General features: G+C 37.3%; 1 protein-coding gene and 1 non-coding gene across 3 annotated transcripts in view; one reads left to right on the plus strand and one right to left on the minus strand.

Moving 5' to 3' along the window:
- HEATR5B (HEAT repeat containing 5B) overlaps nucleotides 1-20,673 on the minus strand; it is a 96,773-nt gene that overhangs the window by 67,336 nt on the left and 8,764 nt on the right. For both annotated transcript variants that reach the window (XM_040224633.1, XM_040224632.1), the window contains exons 5-13: nucleotides 17,564-17,713; nucleotides 12,391-12,562; nucleotides 10,814-10,971; nucleotides 9,299-9,548; nucleotides 5,549-5,704; nucleotides 4,835-5,085; nucleotides 2,778-2,889; nucleotides 1,293-1,445; nucleotides 139-238 (exon numbers count right to left, since the gene is read on the minus strand). In XM_040224633.1, coding sequence (XP_040080567.1) covers nucleotides 139-238; nucleotides 1,293-1,445; nucleotides 2,778-2,889; nucleotides 4,835-5,085; nucleotides 5,549-5,704; nucleotides 9,299-9,548; nucleotides 10,814-10,971; nucleotides 12,391-12,562; nucleotides 17,564-17,713 — 1,502 coding nt within the window. The remainder of the gene's footprint in view (nucleotides 1-138; nucleotides 239-1,292; nucleotides 1,446-2,777; nucleotides 2,890-4,834; nucleotides 5,086-5,548; nucleotides 5,705-9,298; nucleotides 9,549-10,813; nucleotides 10,972-12,390; nucleotides 12,563-17,563; nucleotides 17,714-20,673) is intronic.
- Nucleotides 14,500-14,572, plus strand: TRNAG-UCC. Its single transcript has one exon. It is a non-coding gene; the product is annotated as a tRNA-Gly (tRNA).

The following is a 20,673-nucleotide window of genomic DNA, read 5'->3' on the forward strand; positions in this document are numbered from 1 at the left end:
TCTATATCACTATAATTTTTAAAGTCACTTTACGTAAAGTTTAGTACATTTTCTATATGACAGTATAGGAAATTACAAAATATGGCAATTTTTAAATATATAAAATTGGATGTTAATGTGTTCTAATTGCCTACTTACTGTGACATCATAGTCATGGCACATTCAATAGGGGTCATCAATTTTCTAATCACATCTTCAGTCAGGAGTTCAGGACAATGTGCAACAAAACTCCTCATTGCTAGATAAAAATTTTAAAAAGACTGATTTGAAACAGCTTTTGTGAAGATGAACAATTTATAAAGTTACATAAAGGTTCCTAAAATTTTTAATTATTACAAAAACATCAGGTTCTAAAACAAGGCCAAACCAAAAGAAGAACCAACTGCAACGACAGAGAAAACTCATTAGAAAAGGCTAGAAGAATGGACAACAGAGGCAGAGGAAGGGGAGATGTCTCTTAAGAAGATTTCCGTGGGCGAGAATTCAGAGGTCTATGACCCCATGTAAATTCAGATGACTGAAAAAGAGAGCTGTTTCAGAAGAGAACCAGGAATGGACATAATGCCCCAGTGAGCAGAAGTATCTTTGTGGGCTCTTTAGCAGTAGAGCTACCATCTCTCAGATATATGGGGACAAAACTGACACTCTGCCCTGCTGTGTTTATGGTTAAGTGCACGTCCATCTCCCACAGTTTGGAAAAAGAAGTACTTTTCATCTTCAAATAAAGTAAAAAAACAAAAAAGTATAGTCACTCAGTGTAATTTTAGTTCCCAAATAAAACAAAACTTGAGCCTTTCCTATAAGTTGCTGACTCCCAAACAAAAACAACTTTATTTCACACTTGTTGAAAATGCTGATATCTAAAAAATGTATCAACTTCTGCAGTTCTGATAGGAGAAAACAGCTATTTGTATGAAAAAGACTAACTGTAAACTCATTAGACTTGCTAATCCTGAGTTTCTTTTTCCTTTAAATAAGCACTGGGTTTTTTCACATGATGACTCAGTGCTTCTTCAGGTGGAAGACTGCAGTAACTGGGAATTAAGAGGCCTGGATTCTAGCTCCTGTTTGATCACAAACTCTAACCTCCTTTTCAAAGACTTAACTTCATTTTTACTACAAAATTAGTAAACTGGTATAGATTATTTACAAAGTTTTTTTCTAAATGTAAAAGTCTACAAACTCATCATTATATATTAAAATAAAAAAACTGAAGCAATGATTTACCTTCACTTCACAAATATTTTAGTAAGAAAATAATATTGTGAAAGTGCAATCCCTTCAGTTCTTACCACATAAAGCTCCAGCACGACCTTCCAATGTTACCTGCCAGGTAAAAGAATCGCCTCGGGCCTTCTCAGCCTCCAATTCCTTTAAAGAACGAGGGAAAACATTTCGCCACAATAACAACATCTTGGGTAGATGGTAACGAACAACAGACGGTCCTAACCAAGAAAATGGGAATACAAAACCATACTATATATAACACTACAAAAAGAAGTCATAGAAAAGAGCCCCAAATAAGCTTTAACAATAATTCTTATCTCTATCTTAATCTCTAACATTTTCAAAATGTTTTTTATTCTTTAAGTAAAATATATATCTATTGAAGCATAGTAAAATTCATCTAGAAACTAACAATATTTATAGCATCCAACATAAAATAAATCCATAAAATGTCATCTAAAAGAAATTACTCAGATATATTTAGAATGACAGATTACATTCTATCAACATAAAGTTATCTAGGACATATTTCATGATGTCTTTTCTATAAACATATATGTATATAAACATATACACCTGTTCCTAAACACACACATATGAATATTTACTACTCCATTTTAAGGGCAATTTATACGGTTAATTTTCATGGAGTGGTATATTTAGAAGTAGGAACCTATATTTATACTGCTAAGGAATTCATTTAATATACCACATAACATACTTAACATAATGTTCTGGAAGTTACCACTTATTATTTTCTTTAGAAAACTAGATCAAGGTTCAATTTTCAAAAAGTAGATGAATCAAGCAGTTAGCAACTCTGCAGTTAGTACACACACACATACTTTTTATAGTAGAAGCCGAAAATGTGAAGTAAAAAGTGGACACACCTTATTACAGTGATAACATATTGATACCATATATTATGACAATAATAACATGTACTTCTATGTATAATGCTAAACTTTATCTGCATCTCAGATTTGTCATAACACTTAGGACAGTGAAGTGCATAAGAATAACCCCAAGGATGTAAAGCCAACGAGAGATATTATTTACTGTGTGACTTTATCATCCTAGTAAAATCACGTCACTAGCCTTCACTTTGAGCACGGAATACCTCATTTCTTTTAATAGGCTAATCAGTTAGACCATGGCTATTCTGATGGTAAAGGTGAAACTTGGCTCAGTTGGTAAAGAATCCACCTGCAATGTGGGAGACCTAGGTTCGATCCCTGGGTTGGGAAGATCCCCTGGAGAAGAGAAAGGATACCCACTCCAGCTCCAGTATTATGTCTTAGACAATTGCATGGATTATAGTCCATGGGGTTGCAAAGAGCCAGACACAACAGAGTGACTTTCACTTTCTCAGTAAGTGTACATAAACAGAAATTACTGAAAAAGCTCATACCACATGACGATAAAAACATCATTATCATTTTACAGCCTCATTCAAAGTCTAGAATGTGAAGTTGAATACTTTTAAACTTTCTTTACAGTGTGCTGACAGTTACAGAATAAGACAAAATCCTACTCAGTTACAGTTGTACCTAAAGTCATGAGTGCTCCAAGTAAGAGCCATCCAGCTTGGGTGCGCTGTAAAGACAGCCTGCTATTTTGTGCAGCAGTTCGTAAGAGATCTTCAGCAATACTAACAACCATCTGCAAGAGAGGTTTAGAAGTGGATTTTAATTTAAACAAGTTAACAAGATCAAAACAGATAATACATAGCTAGTATACTTTTATTAAAAAAGAATTTGGCCTTTTTTGTTGTTGCTGTTAACATGCTTTTAAAGAGGCAACATCAATACCTAATCAATCTCAACTGCACTGCTGACTCAGAGAAGACCCACAACAGCACAGTGGTTAAGAATATGACTTCCAGAGCCAAGATGCCTGAGTTCATATCCCAGCTTTGTCATTTCCTAGCTTTCTGACCTAGAATAACTTCATCTCTATGCCTCGTTGCTAAAATAGGAACAGGAGAACCAACGTCACTCATGTGCAGATTAAATAAGTTAATACAGGAAAGCACTCAGAATGGTGCTGATCCATGTAGTCACTTAATAAATGCTATTAGTAGTAACACTGTAAACCTACACTTAAAGATTTGTTGAACTCTTATTATAAATTTGCCATTAAGCTAATCCTAAGGTGGTTAGAAAAGACATAGGAAAAAAGGGAAGTAACAAGCAGCATACAATCAAACGACAGAATAACAGTACAGATGCAGTGGTCAGCAAAGAGAAAGGCTACCATAGACTGGGTAGCTTTGAAGGTATTTCGCGGAAGAGATGGAACTTCAATTGGGCTTCTAAACAAAGCAGCTAAGTTTGGTGCAGGTTAACGAGAGAGATGAAATTCTAATGTAAGATGTTAGCATAAGCAAAGACACGGAGGCTGAAGAAAAGCTTGGAAAGAAAGCAATGTGGCTAGTCTGACGAGTGCAATGGGAAACTAGAATGAAAGGACAGAATTAAAGCAAATTATGAAGGTACAAGTTTAGCAGACAGAGGTGATTATATTTTATTCTCTGATCCTGCGTAGTCTCTAAGGGTCTTTGAACACATATAAAACATGGAAGAGATGGGAGATAAAGACTCCAAAGAAGGAAAATCAGTAGGAGACAAGCATATGACAAAGGGAGATGGAAGCTCAGGTTTGAGTAGTAGCTATAGAAGTCACAGAAATGAATGGACATAGGGCGAGTAACACAGAAAAAAAAAATTAAAAAATTTAGCACAATATAAAATTGCAAATAATACTTATATAAACACATATTCCTAAGAAGAAAATCTTCATAGTAGTACACGGTATAGCAGAAAGAAAGGTGGAAAAATGGTAACTAATTCATGACAGCTATTCAACTTTTATTAAGTATTACCAAAATGCTAACTATGGCAACAGCACATTCTCTTGACATTTTGAATATAGCAATGTGAATTATATTTCTAAAACTCCAAAGAAAAGCTCTGATTTCTAAAGAATCAGCATAAGGTTTTTTTAATATCTCTCTAAAATAAATCATAAAATGATATTATACCCAGACAAAACCTATTATTTCTGTAACAGAAGTAAGTATCAAATTTTAATTAGGGTCTGTCAACGCCATATGGGCTTTCCCGGTAGCTCAGCTGGTAAACAATCCGCCTGCAATGCAGGAGGCCCTGGTTCAATTCCTGGTCGGGAAGATCCCCTGGAGAAGCGATAGGCTACCCACTCCAGTATTCATTGGCTTCCCAGGTGGCTCAGATGATAAAGAATCTGCCTGCAATGTGGGAGACCTGGATTCGATCCCTGGGTTGGGAATATCCTCTGGAGGAGGGTATGGCAATCCACTCCAGTATTCTTGCCTGGAGAATCCCCATGGACAGAAGAGCCTGGTGAGCTACAGTACATAGGGTCACAAAGAATTGGACATGACTGAGCAACTAAGCACAGCACAGCACGGCATAACTCCATATAAACAGAATATTATGTCACTTATTATCACGTAAAACTGTTTTTGTTTGATCATCCAGTTCAACATCAAACATAGAAGGTATTCCAATGAAGGCTAAATAAAGCCCATGGGTTAGCACTTAACATTCTAGGATCTTTGTCATACCTTTCCCTTGGCATGAGGAATGCCCAAAGGACACTGATGAACTCCACCTAACAAAGCAGCCATTGCAAAACTGTATCCACTAACAGCTTCTGGCGAAGTTTTTAAGCTGTTGAGCCGTTCTGCACATCTGTCTAGAAATGGTGTCAACTGGAAAGGTAATGCCACAGCCACACAGCGCAAACACCAGGCAGCAGCAAGTCGAGCTGCCATGCTTGGATGGAGAAGCACTGAGGTCACAGTCTCCAAAAGACCTAAAAAAATACTCAAAATTACTCTTTAATGAAGTCACACAATTTAATGAGTTAAAAGACTATGTATAACACCACCATTAATATTGTGTTACAATTTTACACAGATACTTTCAGAACTGCTGCCAAAAAACACACACATCTCAACCCATAAACAGGTAAGTACTTTAAAGGAAAGTTTTCTACAAAGAACATAGTACAATTATATGCAATGAATTATAAAACGCTGATGTATTCAATAAAGTTTAGAAACAAAACTACCATGACTGTTTGTCTCTCAAAGCATTATTTTAATATTTAATTCAAGATTCATTATCACAGTGAATCCTAAATAAAACCCAACTTTTAATGGGTGATTTAAACTTCCAATTACCATGTTAAGCAACCAACTGGGAGTTTATCAATCACACTTATGACTTTTAAAAATATTGAAAAAAATATTCCGGCCTATAAGTGAACAGCACACCTATAGATGCTTCCTGAATAAGAGGGGACGCAGTGGCATTCAGGCTCTGCACCAGGCTCCCGAGCTCCTGCAGGGCACAGACCATCACATGCTGGCTTGCCGCAATGTCTGCTGCTCCAGACTTGTTCTCCCCACTAGTGTCATTCACTACCGCTTCTGGAAGCACAAAATCAGGTACGGGATGTGGATGAATTAAACCATGATATAATTTTTTGATCTGTACAATTTTATGTTTTTAGATTATACAAGCTGAATGCCTGATTGTTAAGAACTGTGTTTATATCTCTAATAATTCAGTTCAGTTCCGTCACTCAGTGGTGTCCAACTCTTTGCAACCCCATGAATCGCAGCATGCTGGGCCTCCCTGTCCATCACCAACTCCCGGAGTTCACTCAAACCCATGTCCATTGAGTTGGTGATGCCATCAGCCATCTCATCCTCCGTCGTCCCCTTCTCCTCCTGCCCCTAATCCCTCCCAGCATCAGGGTCTTTTCCAATGAGTCAGCTCTTCACATGAGGTGGCCAAAGTATTGGAGTTTCAGCTTTAGCATCAGTCCTTCCAAAGAACACCCAGGACTGATCTCGTTTAGGATGGACTGGTTGGATCTTCTTGCAGTCCAAGGGACTCTCAGTCTTCTCCAACACCACAGTTCAAAAGCATCAATTTTTCGGAGCTCAGCTTTCTTCACAGTCCAACTCTCACATCCATACATGACTACTGGAAAAACCATAGCCTTGACTAGATGGAACTTTGTTGGCAAAGTAATGTCTCTGCTTTTGAATATGCTATCTAGGTTGGTCATAACTTTCCTTCCAAGGATTAAGTGTCTTTTAATTTCATGGCTGCAATCACCATCTGCAGTGATTTTGGGGCCCCCCAAAATAAAGTCTGACACTGTTTCCACTGTTTCCCATCTATTTCCAATGAAGTGATGGGACCAGATGCCATGATCTTCAGCAATATGTGAACCGTGAATTTCCAGATGTTCAAGCTGGTTTTAGAAAAGGCAGAGGAACCAGAGATCAAATTGCAAACATCCCCTGGATCATAGAAAAAGCAAGAGAGTTCCAGAAAAACATCAATTTCTGCTTTATTGACTATGCCAAAGCCTTTAACTGTGTGGATGACAATAAACTGTGGAAAATTCTGAAAGAAACGGGAATACCAGACCACCTGATCTGCCTCTTGAGAAACCTGTATGCAGGTCAGGAAGGAACAGTTAGAACTGGACATGGAACAACAGACTGGTTCCAAATAGGAAAAGGAGTACCTCAAGGCTGTATATTGTCACCCTGCTTATTTAACTTATACGCAGAGTACATCATGAGAAACGCTGGGCTGGAAGAAGCACAAGCTGGAATCAAGATTGCCAGGAGAAATATCAATAACCTCAGATATGCAGATGACACCACCCTTATGGCAGAAAGTGAAGAGAAACTAAAAAGCCTCTTGATGAAAGTGAAAGAGAGTGAAAAAGTTGGCTTAAAGCTCAACATTCAGAAAACTAAGATCTCTAATAATTAGGGAAACACAAATCAAAATTACAATGATAAAAAAATCAATGATGCCCCTAGTACAAATTCAGTAAACATTAGAAGCTACTATTGTTACTTTATCATTATCACCGCTATTTTAAGAGCTGCAATGTGTTGGTAGCATCACTGTCAAATTACTGACCAGAAAGATTATCTATAAAGAGAGTGACTTTAGAATTTCTTACTGGGATGTTCCTCAAAGTTTCGATTAATGTTGTTGACCCTTTCCCCCATCTTTTAGCTTCCAACAGAATTGATATGTATTTAATCATGAAACAACTAAAAACTCGTCAAATTACTAATTAAGACTATATCCTGGCCCATAAATTCCAGATACATAGCACTGTGTTTAATTCTTTTACTATTTTAAAATCAAATGACTAATCTATGACCTTAAGACTCTGAAATGACAGTAACAAACTTTCTTATCTTATTTACATTCATTATGAATTAAAAGGCTATAAAATATAAAATAATAGGAAATAACTGATTAATACATTATGGACTAAAATTAAATACCTCTTTTCTCCTTAGATACTTCTGGACTTGGAAATGCATGGATTCTCTCTTTTGGTTACTAAATTAGAAGTTCCCTAAGTCAAGGCTATGGTTTTTCCAGTAGTCATGTATGGATGTGAGAGTTGGACTGTGAAGAAAGCTGAGTGCCAAAGAACTGATGCTTCTGAACTGTGGTGTTGGAGAAGACTCGAAGAGTCCCTTGGACTGCAAGAAGATCCAACCAGTCCATCCTAAACGAGATCAGTCCTGGGTGTTCATTGGAAGGACTGATGCTGAAGCTGAAACTCCAATACTTTGGCCACCTCATGTGAAGAGCTGACTCACTGGAAAAGACCCTGATGCTGGGAGTGATTGGGGGCAGGAGGAGAAGGGGACGACAGAGGATGAGATGGCTGGATGGCATCACCGACTCAATGGACATGGGTTTGAGTGAACTCCAGGAGTTGGTGATGGACAGGGAGGCCTGGCGTGCTGTGACTCATGGGGTCGCAAAGAGTCAGACACTGAACTGAACTGAAACAAGTGTTATCTGTGTGGCTTGCTATTTTACTCCCAGCATATGGCAGTGTTTTTGTCACTCAAACATTTCTTCAATGAATCAACAAACAAATATCTTTAAAGCTGTGAATCTAGGACAGATTACTACTTTAATATATCTAACAACACCTCATTACTTTGAATATCTTTTAATTCCTTTCAGTTAGTCCATTTAAAATATGATTTGCCTAGTAAGCTACTAACTATAACAAAAAAGTTCACTTTCATTAATTTTATAAGAATTTATAAATTCTCTAAATATAAAGTCCTGGACATTATACAGTCTTTAAATTCTTATTTCTAAAGACATCTGTTAGGCAATATAATTTTCTTGATTAATGTATATTCGCAACAATGATAAAATAAACTATCTCATACAATTTATATTTTACCTTGCATTAGTTCCCTAATTGTATTATAAGCACCAAGACGACAGTAACTTTATCCTACTCACTGTTCAAAACCTGAATTACTGCTTTGCAATCTCAAATACCCAATAACTATTTGTTAATCTGAAAAAAGTTATAAAATTGATACTGCCTAGAAGAAGGTTTCTTTTAATTATGAATTACTGAGCTTCACAGCATACTCTGCAATGGGTTAAAAATCACCTGTAACTGTTTTTAAGTCTTCATATCAAGCCTAACAAAGGTGGGGAAAACAACATGTATTTATGAAACAGGCTCCAAGAAGAAAAACCATAATAGGTTATCCCTCAAAGATTCCTCAATATGCTACTGCATACCAGGAGAGCTATAAAATCAGTAAAGGTACTAGGAATAAAACAGAAAAAACCTAATCTTACAAACACACTACCCAAATATTAAAAAACTCCAATTTACTGTAATTATATGTTGTTTTAATATCAAATAAGAGTACACAATAAAAATGACTATTAAAACACAGTCCAGGGACTTCCCTGGCAGGCCAGTGGTTAAGACTCCATACTTCTAATGCATGGGGTGTGGGTTCAATCCCTCATAGGGAAATTAAAATCCTACATGCTGCATGGCGTGGTGGAAAAAAAGAAGGAAAAAAAAACACACACATTCCAAAAAGACATATGAACTAATCAGATCTATCAGTATTTATTAAGGATTGCAATAAAGAACTAAATTACTAATAACCAAGAACACATACCATGACATCTGTTCTTACCTACTGCTTTCATTTGTTTTCCAATCGCCTGGCATATCTCTTTGGCAGCTGCAATCTGGGCTTTTTCACCTAGCAAACTGCCCACGGTAGCTCTTAGGATAAAGGAGACACATCGTCTGGAATACACAGCCTCCACATGTGTTTGTGTTGCCCGAGGATGGGAAACCAGATCAAGTACATGAGACAAGAATGTAGCAAAGCTACGCTCCAACCACTGGCCACCCAATGTTGTTACAAAAACAACATATGCCTGTAAACAGATTAAGATATAACTTCAGGTAAATTTATACACACGAACTGAAATTACAGATAAAACAACTACGTAAGTAACTGATGACAGCATGCAAAATGACTTATCTTTGAGATTACAACTGAGAAAATTTAAAACTTGAGACCTTCCTAGTACATGTAGCATAGGATTTACTAGTTGAAGTATCTTTAACTAAACACAATTCTTGGGATAATAGCTTCATGAAGAATAGAGAGAGAGTGGTGTGCATGGGAAGAAAAGGTGAAATCACCCTGGGGATGAAGGGGATGGAGGTGATGTATGTGTGTCGGTGCGTGCACTCAACCGTGGCCAACTCTCTGCGACCCCAGGGACTGTAGCTCATCAGGTTCCTCGGTCCACAGGATTTTCCCAGCAAGAATACTGCAGTAGGTTGCCATTTCCTACTCCAGGGGATCTTCCCAACTCAGGGATCGAACCCACGTCTCTTGCAACTCCTGCACTGACAGGTGGCTTCTCTACCACCAAGCCACCTGGGAAGCCCTGATGAAGATGCTACAGTAATGAGCCCCAACACGCTAAATAAATGCGGACCTAGAGCTATAAAACGTTTGCTTACGACTATTAAGTTGAAATGGTTTACTTCCATTTTACATTTGTTTCTGGAACAAGGCATAATTGGATGATTTTGACTAAGATCACAAAAAATTCATTTCATTTTAATGTGCGTGTGCTCAGTTGTGTCCAACTCTTTGTATTAGATGTTAACTATTATTATTATATTATTAAATGTAATATCTTATTTGGTATTAATTATTATTCTGAAATTATCTCACATAAGGTTTAACTTCATAAGCACATTGGTGATTAAACAATGATGATGAATCCAAAGTACCAACCAATATTTTTAGCTACAAGGGCTGCTGAAAACATTAAAATCTAAACTCTTCAAGCTACTTGAATAAAATTTCAGTTAAAACTAAACTATTCTACATCTGATTTTCTGCCAAGTAAAATTTGGGAAAATTTTGTTACATATAGATAGATGTACTAGATGCAGGTGTATTCACATATCATTAAGTATCTAACGTTCCATATAAGCATACAATTTACAATTTGAATGTAATTCATTCATTTAGTAAGAGAAGTGCTTTAAAAGACATTTTTAATTATTAAATTTTAGATAGCATTAAAAATCTCTGTATGTGCTATTACTTAGTACAAGTCTTCAATGAAATTTCACAAGTCATATGAACAGAATTCTTTTATACATATATATTACAAACCTGTGTAACTCCAACTCTCACTTCACGATTAACAGACCCTCCAACTTTTAACATTTCTCCACCACTCTTTAAGAAACCTGACCCTCCACGCAGAAATCCTGTGGCCATGAGTTCTAAGACTTCATCAAAGGTTGCTCGCTTCACATTCTGGCGCATTACTTTCAGGAAAAAAAAGCAAATTTATAAAGCAAATATATTTTGCTATTTAAATGTTTTCTAATAATCTAGCTTTAAAACTCAAGCAATTATTTTTAAGGATACCTACAACTACTACAAAGGAGACAGAGACATTTATTTTCTTATAATCTTACAATTTACAAAGTATTTGTAAAAATAAATTTAATTTTGAAGCAAAAAATGCTAAAAAAAAAAAAAAAGGAAGGCACTGCAAATTAAAAACAATTTAATACTATGCCAAAATAGTCTAACAATTATGCTAACTTTATATGAGGAACACAACAGGGACAAAGTACATCCATAGCAGGTAATGCTAACTGATCACAGCCCTCACTCACAACTGAGATGGACACAATGAAACTTTGTCAAGACCATGCTTTCTGTACAACAGTTAACCAAACCTATGGGTTGAAACGTCACTGGACTGTAACCAACTTGCTACCCCTGGTAAAGAGCTGTCCTACTTCATAAAGTCCTTTCATATAGAGTAGCAAATATAATCCTCACAAAAATTCTGTAGAACAGACATAAAGTTCATAATTACGTACATGGACTTTAGAATTTGATGCCTGGGCTTTGATTTCACTTAATAGAACACTCATTACACCACAAATGACACCATCTCTCTAGGCCTCAATTTCCTTGTTTATAAAATGAGAATAACAGCAATACTCAGGATTAATAGGGCTTTTGAGAGGATTAAATAAAATAACTATGCTCTCATTCAGTGCCTTATATAGTTAGCACTTAATGAATGTTACCTATCATCATTATCATTGTTACCTAATTCAAACATTGAAATAATTATCATTAATGATGAAAAGACCAAAGTTCAAAGGGTTTCACAGCAAATAAACATAAGAGCTAGGACTTGAACCTGTAATCTGAGTCTTTTTCTACAATACAGAGATGGAGGAGGTGTGGGGACAGCAGCAGAACTGGGCTCACTCCATAGCTACTCAGAGCTGCCCCTGAAGCATCTCCATGGAACGATGAGGCACAGCAGAAATAACTGAGGAGATCAGCACTGCCTCCAAGTCTGCTTATAATAATGGTCAAGAAAAGGAAAATTATACTTTGCTATGAATGGAGATCTACTCTGCCAGGTTCTAGTCCTTGTACATGTAGATGGATACAAGACCACCCCATAAATCTTATTTGCTTAAATGTCCAACGTACTTGCTACATGTAATCTTGTTTAGTATTATCATAAAAAATATCCTGACCATATCAAGGAAAAAGTCATGTGGGAACTATTTTTTGAAAATGTAGACAAGTATATTTAACAATTTAAACTCTTTAAATTGACTTGCCTAGAAGTAGTACGTCATCTAGAAGGAAGCATTCCATGTATCTTCAAATACCTGTTACACTCTAGACTGGGGGCTGGAAAATAATACCTGTTGCTTGTTTTGGCATCAGTGCTGTAGCCATGACTGTTCCTAAGAGTTTAGACACTGCCACTCGTACCCCATAGTTAGAGTTTTCCAAAGCCTTAAAGCAGAGAGTGGCTATATTTTCCAGTTCAGCAGTCCACATGAACACAGCTTCATTCTGTAGTTCTAGGAGACACTGGAATTTTTAAAATAATAATAATAAATGGATTAGAACTTCTGCTTCCAGAGACAAAGGTTAACAAAAACCAGAATTATTCTCTCTTCTGAAATAACAACAACAACAAAACATGGACAAAATACATGAAACAACAGTTTTGAAGACATTGGCCATGAGGCAATGAAGAATGCTAATCCTTAAGAGATAAAAAACACCAGTTGAACCCTACAGTTGTCCCAGCACACTCCCTTGAGAGTTTCCAGCAGGTAGGAGGAAATACATAACCCTAAAGTCCTGTGTTAGAAAGAAGAGTCTCAAATTAATAATCTCAGCCTCTAACTAAAAAAATAGATGACACAGAGCAAATTCAACACAAAGCAAGCAGGAAAATAGGAAACAATACAGTTAAGAGAGAAAATCAATCAACCAGAAAACTGAAAAGCAGAAATGAAACCAAAAGCTGCTTGTCTGAAACAACCGACATATCTGCTAAATCTCTAGCCAGACAGATTAGAAAAAAGAAAGAAAAGACACAAAATTAGGAATGAGGAAGTCACATAACTGCAGATTCAATAATATATGACAAGGACAATATATTTGACAACTTAGATAGAACAGACAACTCACTCAAGAAGAAACAGATAACCTAAATAGCCCAATATCTATTTTAAAAACTGAATTTGTAGTTTAAAATCTTTCCCCAAAGAAAACTGGAGACCCAGAGAGTTGTACTGATGAATTCAACCAAATATTTAAGTAAGAAATAATACCAATCCTATATAAACTCTTCCAGCAAATTGAAGAGAAGGGTATACTTCCCAACTCAACATACTGACCCTGATATTGAAATCTGACAAAGACACTACAAGGTAAGAAAACTACATACCAATACCTCCCATGGATGTAGATGCAAAACTTGTACACAAACTTTTAATAACTCTAATCCAACAACATATAAAATGGATATATATCATGACCTAGCAGGGTTTATCCTAGGAATGAAAGACTGATTAAAATTCTAAAACTAATCAGTGTAATTCATTAGCAAGTTGGAAAAAATTCATATTATTCATCTCATTAAATGCTAAAGAAACATGTAACAGATTATGAGTAAAACTGGGGAAAACTGAACAAGATCAGTGGACTGTGTCAACGTCACTATTGTATTATGCTGCTTATAATGCCATATGCTTTTTCAAGATATTACCATTGGGGGGAACTGGGTATAAGTTTATAAAGATCTCTCTATATTATTTCTTACAATTGCATGAAAACCTGCATACAATGTGCTTAGTTACTCAGTCATGTCGGACTCTTTGTGACCCCATGGATATAGCCACCAGGCTCCTCTGTCCATGGGATTATCCAGGCAAGAATGCTGAAGTGGGCTGCCATTTCCTCCTCCAGGGGATCTTCTTGACTCAGGGATCAAACTCGTGTCTCCTGCACTGGCAGACAGTTTCTTTACCACTGAGCCACTTGGGAAGACCCTGCATGTAAATCTATAATTATCATACAATTATCCTAAAATAAAAAACTTAGTTACAAAACAGAAACAACACTAGGAATCAAATTTAAAAAAGAAAAAACAAACACGCATTTGACAAAATCTAAAATACATTCTTAACAAAAACTTCTTGGAAGGCTAGGAATATAAGGTTATTTCCTCAACCTGATAAAGGTCATCAAAGAAAACTGACAGTTAACATCGTACTTAATGGTGAAGGACTGAATATTTTCCCTTTAAGGATCAATAACAAGAAAAGAAATGTTGGCTCTCACGTTTTCTATTCAACACAGAACTGAAGGATCTGGTCAGAAAGTGCAGTAAGAAAGAAAAATAAATAAAAGGCATCCAGACTGGAAAAGAAGTAGAACTGTCTTTATTCATAGACAACATGATTGTCTATATAGAACACCTGATAGAATCCACTTAAAAAGCTGACATGGGGACTTCCCTGGTGGTCCAGCGGCTAAGACTCTGTACTTCCAATGCAGGGGACCTGGGTTTGATCCCTGGTCAGGGAACTAGATCCCACATGCCACAACTACAATCTGACACAGCCAAATAAATAAAACATTAAAAAAAAAAAAGCTGACATAGAATTAATAACAGTTTAGGAAGGCTGGTGGACACAAGATCAATGTACAAAGCAACTGTATTTCTCTATGTCAGCAATGAACAATTAGAAATTAAAAAATTTTTTTCATCAACACTATTTAAAATAGCGTAAAAATATGAAATAGTTAACAATAAATCTGACGGAAGATATGCAAGGTCTCTGCATCTGAAAACCACAAAATGTTGCTAAGAGTGATCACAGAAGACCTAAATGAATGGGAGATAGAGATATCATATTTATGAGTTGGACTTAATGATAAGTTGTCAACTCTCCCCAAATTTATTTATAGACTTGGTGCAACTTGAATAAAAATTCCAGCATGCTATTTTTGTAGATTGATAAGCTAAAATTTCTATGGAAATGCAAAGGACTGAAAATACCCGAAACTATTTTGAAAAAGAAAATGTTGAAGGGCTGACACTACTTGATTTTAAGGCACTATAAAGTTGAGCTTCCCTGATAGTTCAGTTGGTAAAGAATCTGCCTGCAATGCAGAAGACCCTGGTTTGATTCCTCAGTAGGGAGGATCCACTGGAGAAAGGATAGACTACCCACTCCAGTATTCTTGGGCTTCCCTCGTGGCTCAGTTGGTAAAGAATCTGCCCGCAGTGCGGGAGACCTGGGTTCGATCCCTGGGTTGGGAAGATACCCTGGTGAAGGGAAAGGCTACCCACTCCAGTATTCTGGCCTGGAGAATTCCATGGACCATATAGTCCATGGGGTCACAAAGAGTTGGACAGGACTGAGCGACTTTCACTTTCACCTTCAAAGTTACAGTAATCAAGAAAGGTACATCAAGACAGACGAATAGTTCAATGAAACTATTCAGAGATTTCAAAAACAGACCCACAAGTATATGGACAACTGATTTTCAATAAAGGTGCAAAGGCAATTTAGTGAAGAAAAGATAGCCTTTTCAACATGGCACTAGAACGAGTAAATATTAATGTGTAAAACAAAACAAAAAATCTTTGATTCATACCTTGCACTATATACAAAAAGTAACTCAAAATGGATCACATAACCAAGTGTAAAATTATGAAACTCATAGGAGAAAGCTTGGGCTAGGAAAAGTTGTCTCAGATACAATGCTGTGCTGTGCTTAGTTGCTCAGTCGTGTCCAACTCTTTGCTACTGCATGGACTGTAGCCTGCCAGACTCATTGGACTATAGCCCACCAGGCTCCTCTGTCCATGGCGATTCTCCAGGCAAGCTGTGGGTTGCCATGCCCTCCTCCAGGGGATCTTCCCAACCAAGGGGTCAAACCCAGGTCTCCCGAAGTGGAGGAGGATTCTTTACAGTCTGAGCCACCAAAGCAGCCCATGAATACCAGAGTGGGTAGCCTATCCCTTCTCCAGGGGAAGTTCCCAACCCACGAATAAAACTGGGGTCTCCTGCAGTGCAGGTGGATTTTTTTTTTTCCCACCAGCTAAGCTACAGGGGAAGCCCCTTACATACAACACTAAAAGCATAATTAACATAGGAAAAATTGATAAATTGGACTTTGACAAAATTCAAAACTCCTCTTCTTAGAAAGGAACGATTTAGGGAATGAAAAGACAGACCACAGGGTGGGAGAAAATATTTGTAAATCACCTATGTGATAAAGAAATATATAAAGAACCTACAAAGTACTCTCAAAACAACAATAAGAAAACAAATAACTCAATAACAAGGCAAAAATTTTTGAATAGACTCTTTATCAAAGATATGAATGGTAAATAGGCAATAAAATGATCATTAGTCTAGAAATGCAAATTAAAGCCACAATGAGATATCTGTACATACCTATGCTACTGCTACTGCTGCTAAGTCGACTACTTCAGTCGTGTCCGACTCTGTGCGACCCTATAGACAGCAGCCCACCAGGCTCCCCCGTCCCTGGGATTCTCCAGGCAAGAACGCTGCAGTGGGTTGCCATTTCCTTCTCCAATGCATGAAAGTGAAAAGTGAAAGTGAAGTCACTCAGTCGTGTGCGACCCTCAGCGACCCCATGGACTGCAGCCTTCCAGGCTCCTCTGTCCATGGGATTTTCCAGGCAAGAGTACATATCTATAAGAATGGTTAAAAGTTAAAAGACTGGCAATACTCAATGTTGATAAGGGTCATGGAGAAAGAGGAAATTTAACAATACTTTGGAAAAGGTGGGAACTTCTCCAAAAATTAAATGTACATCTAGAATATGATCCAATCATACCATTCCCAGGTATTTATCCATGTAAAAGAAAAGCATGGGTCTATATGGCACCCCACTCCAGTACTCTTGCCTGGAAAATACCATGGACAGAGGAGCCTAGTAGGCTGCAGACCATGGGGTCGCAAAGAGTTGGACACGACTGAGCAACTTCACTTTTACTTTTCACTTTCATGCATTGGAGAAGGAAATGGCAACCCACTCCAGTGTTCTTGCCTGGAGAAGCACAGGGACAGAGGAGCCTGGTGGGCTGCCGTCTATGGAGTTGCAAAGAGTCGGACACGACTGAAGCGACTTAGCAGCAGCAGCAGCATACAAAAACTAGTACACAGATGTTCACAGTAGCTTTTTTGGTAATAGCCAAAATTTGAAGCAACCTAAATACTTATAGCAGGTGAAGGAATACACCAATTGTGGTACATCCATACAATGAAATACTACCCAGCAATAAAAAGAAATGAACTATCGATACATGTAACAACACTGACAAATCTCAAAATAATTATGCTGAGTGAAAGAAGCCAGGCCAAAAAAAGAGCACATACAACATTATTCCCTCCTATATATGACTCTGGAAAATAAAATGAAACTAATCCATGGGAACAAAAATCATACCATATTTTAAAACAAAGAAAAAAAATCATTGATTATTTAAGAGCAAGCATGTTAAGAAGCAATGTTATAAACCAGCTGAGAACTAACCTTGGCAACCGCACATCGAACAGCCATTGACCTGTCAGTTAAGAGGGACCTGGCATTCTTGTAAATATCACGATGACAGGAAGCTGCTGCACCACCCAGTCCATTCAGAACTTTCTGTAGACTCATTAAGATTTCACTTCGCCCCTGAGACTATACATGAACGTAAAGAAAATTCCACATTTAAATAAGAACACACCAATACACAAAATTTCTCTGGACCTAATGGCCTTAATTCTAAACATAAATAGTAAGTAATGAAAAATAAAAAAGTATTCTAATATGTATTTAAAAGGTAAAAATAATTATTAACTTCAACAAAATAATACCTGAGAAATTATGTTACAATAAGTAAACATATTCTAATGCTTCCAGGACCTGTTGAAATGCAAATAATGAGAACATGATAAATTCAAAAGCTTCAATATAATAATCTCTCAAGGATCCCAACTTTCAGAATGTAAAAAGTTACCAAAAGTACCTAAGTAATATAAAGCATCTAAAGGAGAAATAAAATATCCAACACAGTTTTAAAACTTCTCAGATATATTCCACACTATGAAATTATTGGGACTAATTTGAACTGTTGTTTTTGTACTGTTACAGTGTTTGATTCATATTTCTGATAGCTGATTGAAATACAGATCTCTTTCATTAGATCATAAGCTTTTTGAGACCGAGTGGTAGACCTTATCCATCTTTATAAGCCTAAAGATATGCCTGAGAATATGTCCTCAACTCTTGTTTAATAAATGAATAGACAAAGAGTTCTTAGAAGAAGTGCTGTCCAAGAAACCTTTAGTTTTCCTAGATAGAGAATTAGACTATGAGACCAGTGCTTGGTCTATTTTCAGTTAACCCCAACTGAACAAAGAATTTTCAGAAGTAATAACAAATTGAAATGACAAAACAGAACTGTCTTTATATCATATTAGCCGCTGTGGATTGAATACTGTCCTGCCAAAAGACAAGATCAGTCCTATGCCCTGTTACCTGTAAACATGACTTTATTTGGAAGTAAGGTTCCCAGATAACCTTAGGAAGCATCACTATCAACAAAGCTAGTGGAGGTGATGGAATTCCAGGTGAGCTCTTTCAAATCCTGAAAGATGATGCTGTGAAAGTGCTGCACTCAATATGCCAGCAAATTTGGAAAACTCAGCAGTGGCCACAGGACTGGAAAAGGTCAGTTTTCATTCCAATCCCAAAGAAAGGCAAAGCCAAAGAATGCTCAAAGTACCGCACAATTGCACTCATCTCACACGCTAACAAAGTAATGGTCAAAATTCCCCAAGCCAGGCTTCAACAGTACGTGAACCGTGAACTTCCAGATGTTCACCCTGGATTTAAAAAGGCAGAGGAACCAGAGATCAAATTGCCAACATCTGCTGGATCATCAAAAAAGCAACAGAATTACAGAAAAATATCTGTTTCTACTTTATTGACTACAGCAAAGCCTTTGACTGTGTGGATCACAATAAACTGGAAAATTCTGAAAGAGATGGGAACTACCAGACCATCTGACCTGTCTCCTGAGAAATCTGTATGCAGATCAGGAAGCAACAGTTAGAACTGGTCATGAACAATAGACTGGTTCCAAATAGGAAAAGGAGTACCTCAAGGCTGTATATTGTCACCCTGCTTATTTAACTTATATGCAAAGTACATCATGAGAAATGCTGGAGTGGATGAAGCACAAGCTGGAATCAAGATTGCCAGGAAAAATATCAATAACCTCAGATATGCAGATGACACCACCCTTATGGCAGAAACTGAAGAGCAACTAAAAAGCCTCTTGATGAAAGTGAAAGAGGAGAGTGAAAAAGTTGGCTTAAATCTCAACATTCAGAAAATGAAGATCATGGCATCTGGTTCCATCGCTTCATGGCAAATAGATGGGGAAACAGTGGAAACAGTGTCAGACCTTATTTTGGGGGGCTCCAAAATCACTGCAAATGGTGACTGCAGCCATAAAATTAAAAGATGCTTACTCCTTGGAAGGAAAGTTATGACCAACCTAGACAGCATATTAAAAAGCAGAGACATTACTTTGCCAACAAAAGTCCATGTAATCAAAGCTATGGTTTTTCCAGTAGTCATGTACAGATGTGAGAGTTGGACTATAAAGAAAGCTGAGCACCGAAGAATTGATGTTTTTGAATTGTGGTGTTGAAGAAGACTCTTGAGAGTCCCTTGAACTGCAAGGAGATCCAACCAGTCCATCCTAAAGGAGATCAGTTCTGAATATTCACTGGAAGGACTGATGTTGAAGCTGAAATTCCAATAGTTTGGCCACCTGATGCGAAGAGCTGACTCATCTGAAAAGACCCTGATACTGGGAAAGATCGAAGGCAAGAAGAGAAGGGGACAAGAGAGGATGAGATGGTTTGATGGCATCACTGACATGAGTTTGAGTGAAGTCCAGGAGTTGGTGATGGACAGGGAGGCCTGGGGTGCTGCAGCTGTAGTCCATGGGATTGCAAAGAGTCAGACACAACTGAGCAACTGAACTGAACTGAGAGAGAAATGAAATCAAGTAAAGATGAGGTCATACTCAATCTTCACCTCTTTGACTCCAAATTCCTAATTCAATGACTGGTACCCTTATACCTTGAGAATTTGGACACAGAACCAGATGCATCGGTAGCACACCGTGTGGCAGCAGAGACAGAGACATGAGAGATGTACCTGCAAACCCAGGAACACCAGCAAATGCCCAGGACTGCCAGTAGCAATGAGTAACTAAGAAGGCAAGGAAGCATTATTCCCAAGAGTCATCAGAGGAAAAATGGCCCTGCTCATACCTTGATTTCAGACTTAAACCTCCAGAATTGGGACCCAATAAATTTCTGTTGTTTTAAGCCATCTATTCTGTGGTAATTTATTAAGGCAGCCCTAGAAAACTAATACATTAGCTATGGTACAAAAAAATAATATGGTACTACAAAAATATCCCTGGGATTAATGTAAATCTCTTCTTTGTTAAGGAAAAGCATATTTTCCTTTCTCCTCGAAATATGAGGAGCTATGCATTAAAATAAGGGGCAAGTAATATCTTTTACAAGTAATAATTTTAAATTACCCTCTTGTTAACCCATATGAGTAATGCACTT

This window comes from Oryx dammah, unplaced genomic scaffold (genome assembly GCF_014754425.2).
Source record: "Oryx dammah isolate SB20612 unplaced genomic scaffold, SCBI_Odam_1.1 HiC_scaffold_25, whole genome shotgun sequence".
Lineage (NCBI taxonomy): Eukaryota > Metazoa > Chordata > Mammalia > Artiodactyla > Bovidae > Oryx > Oryx dammah.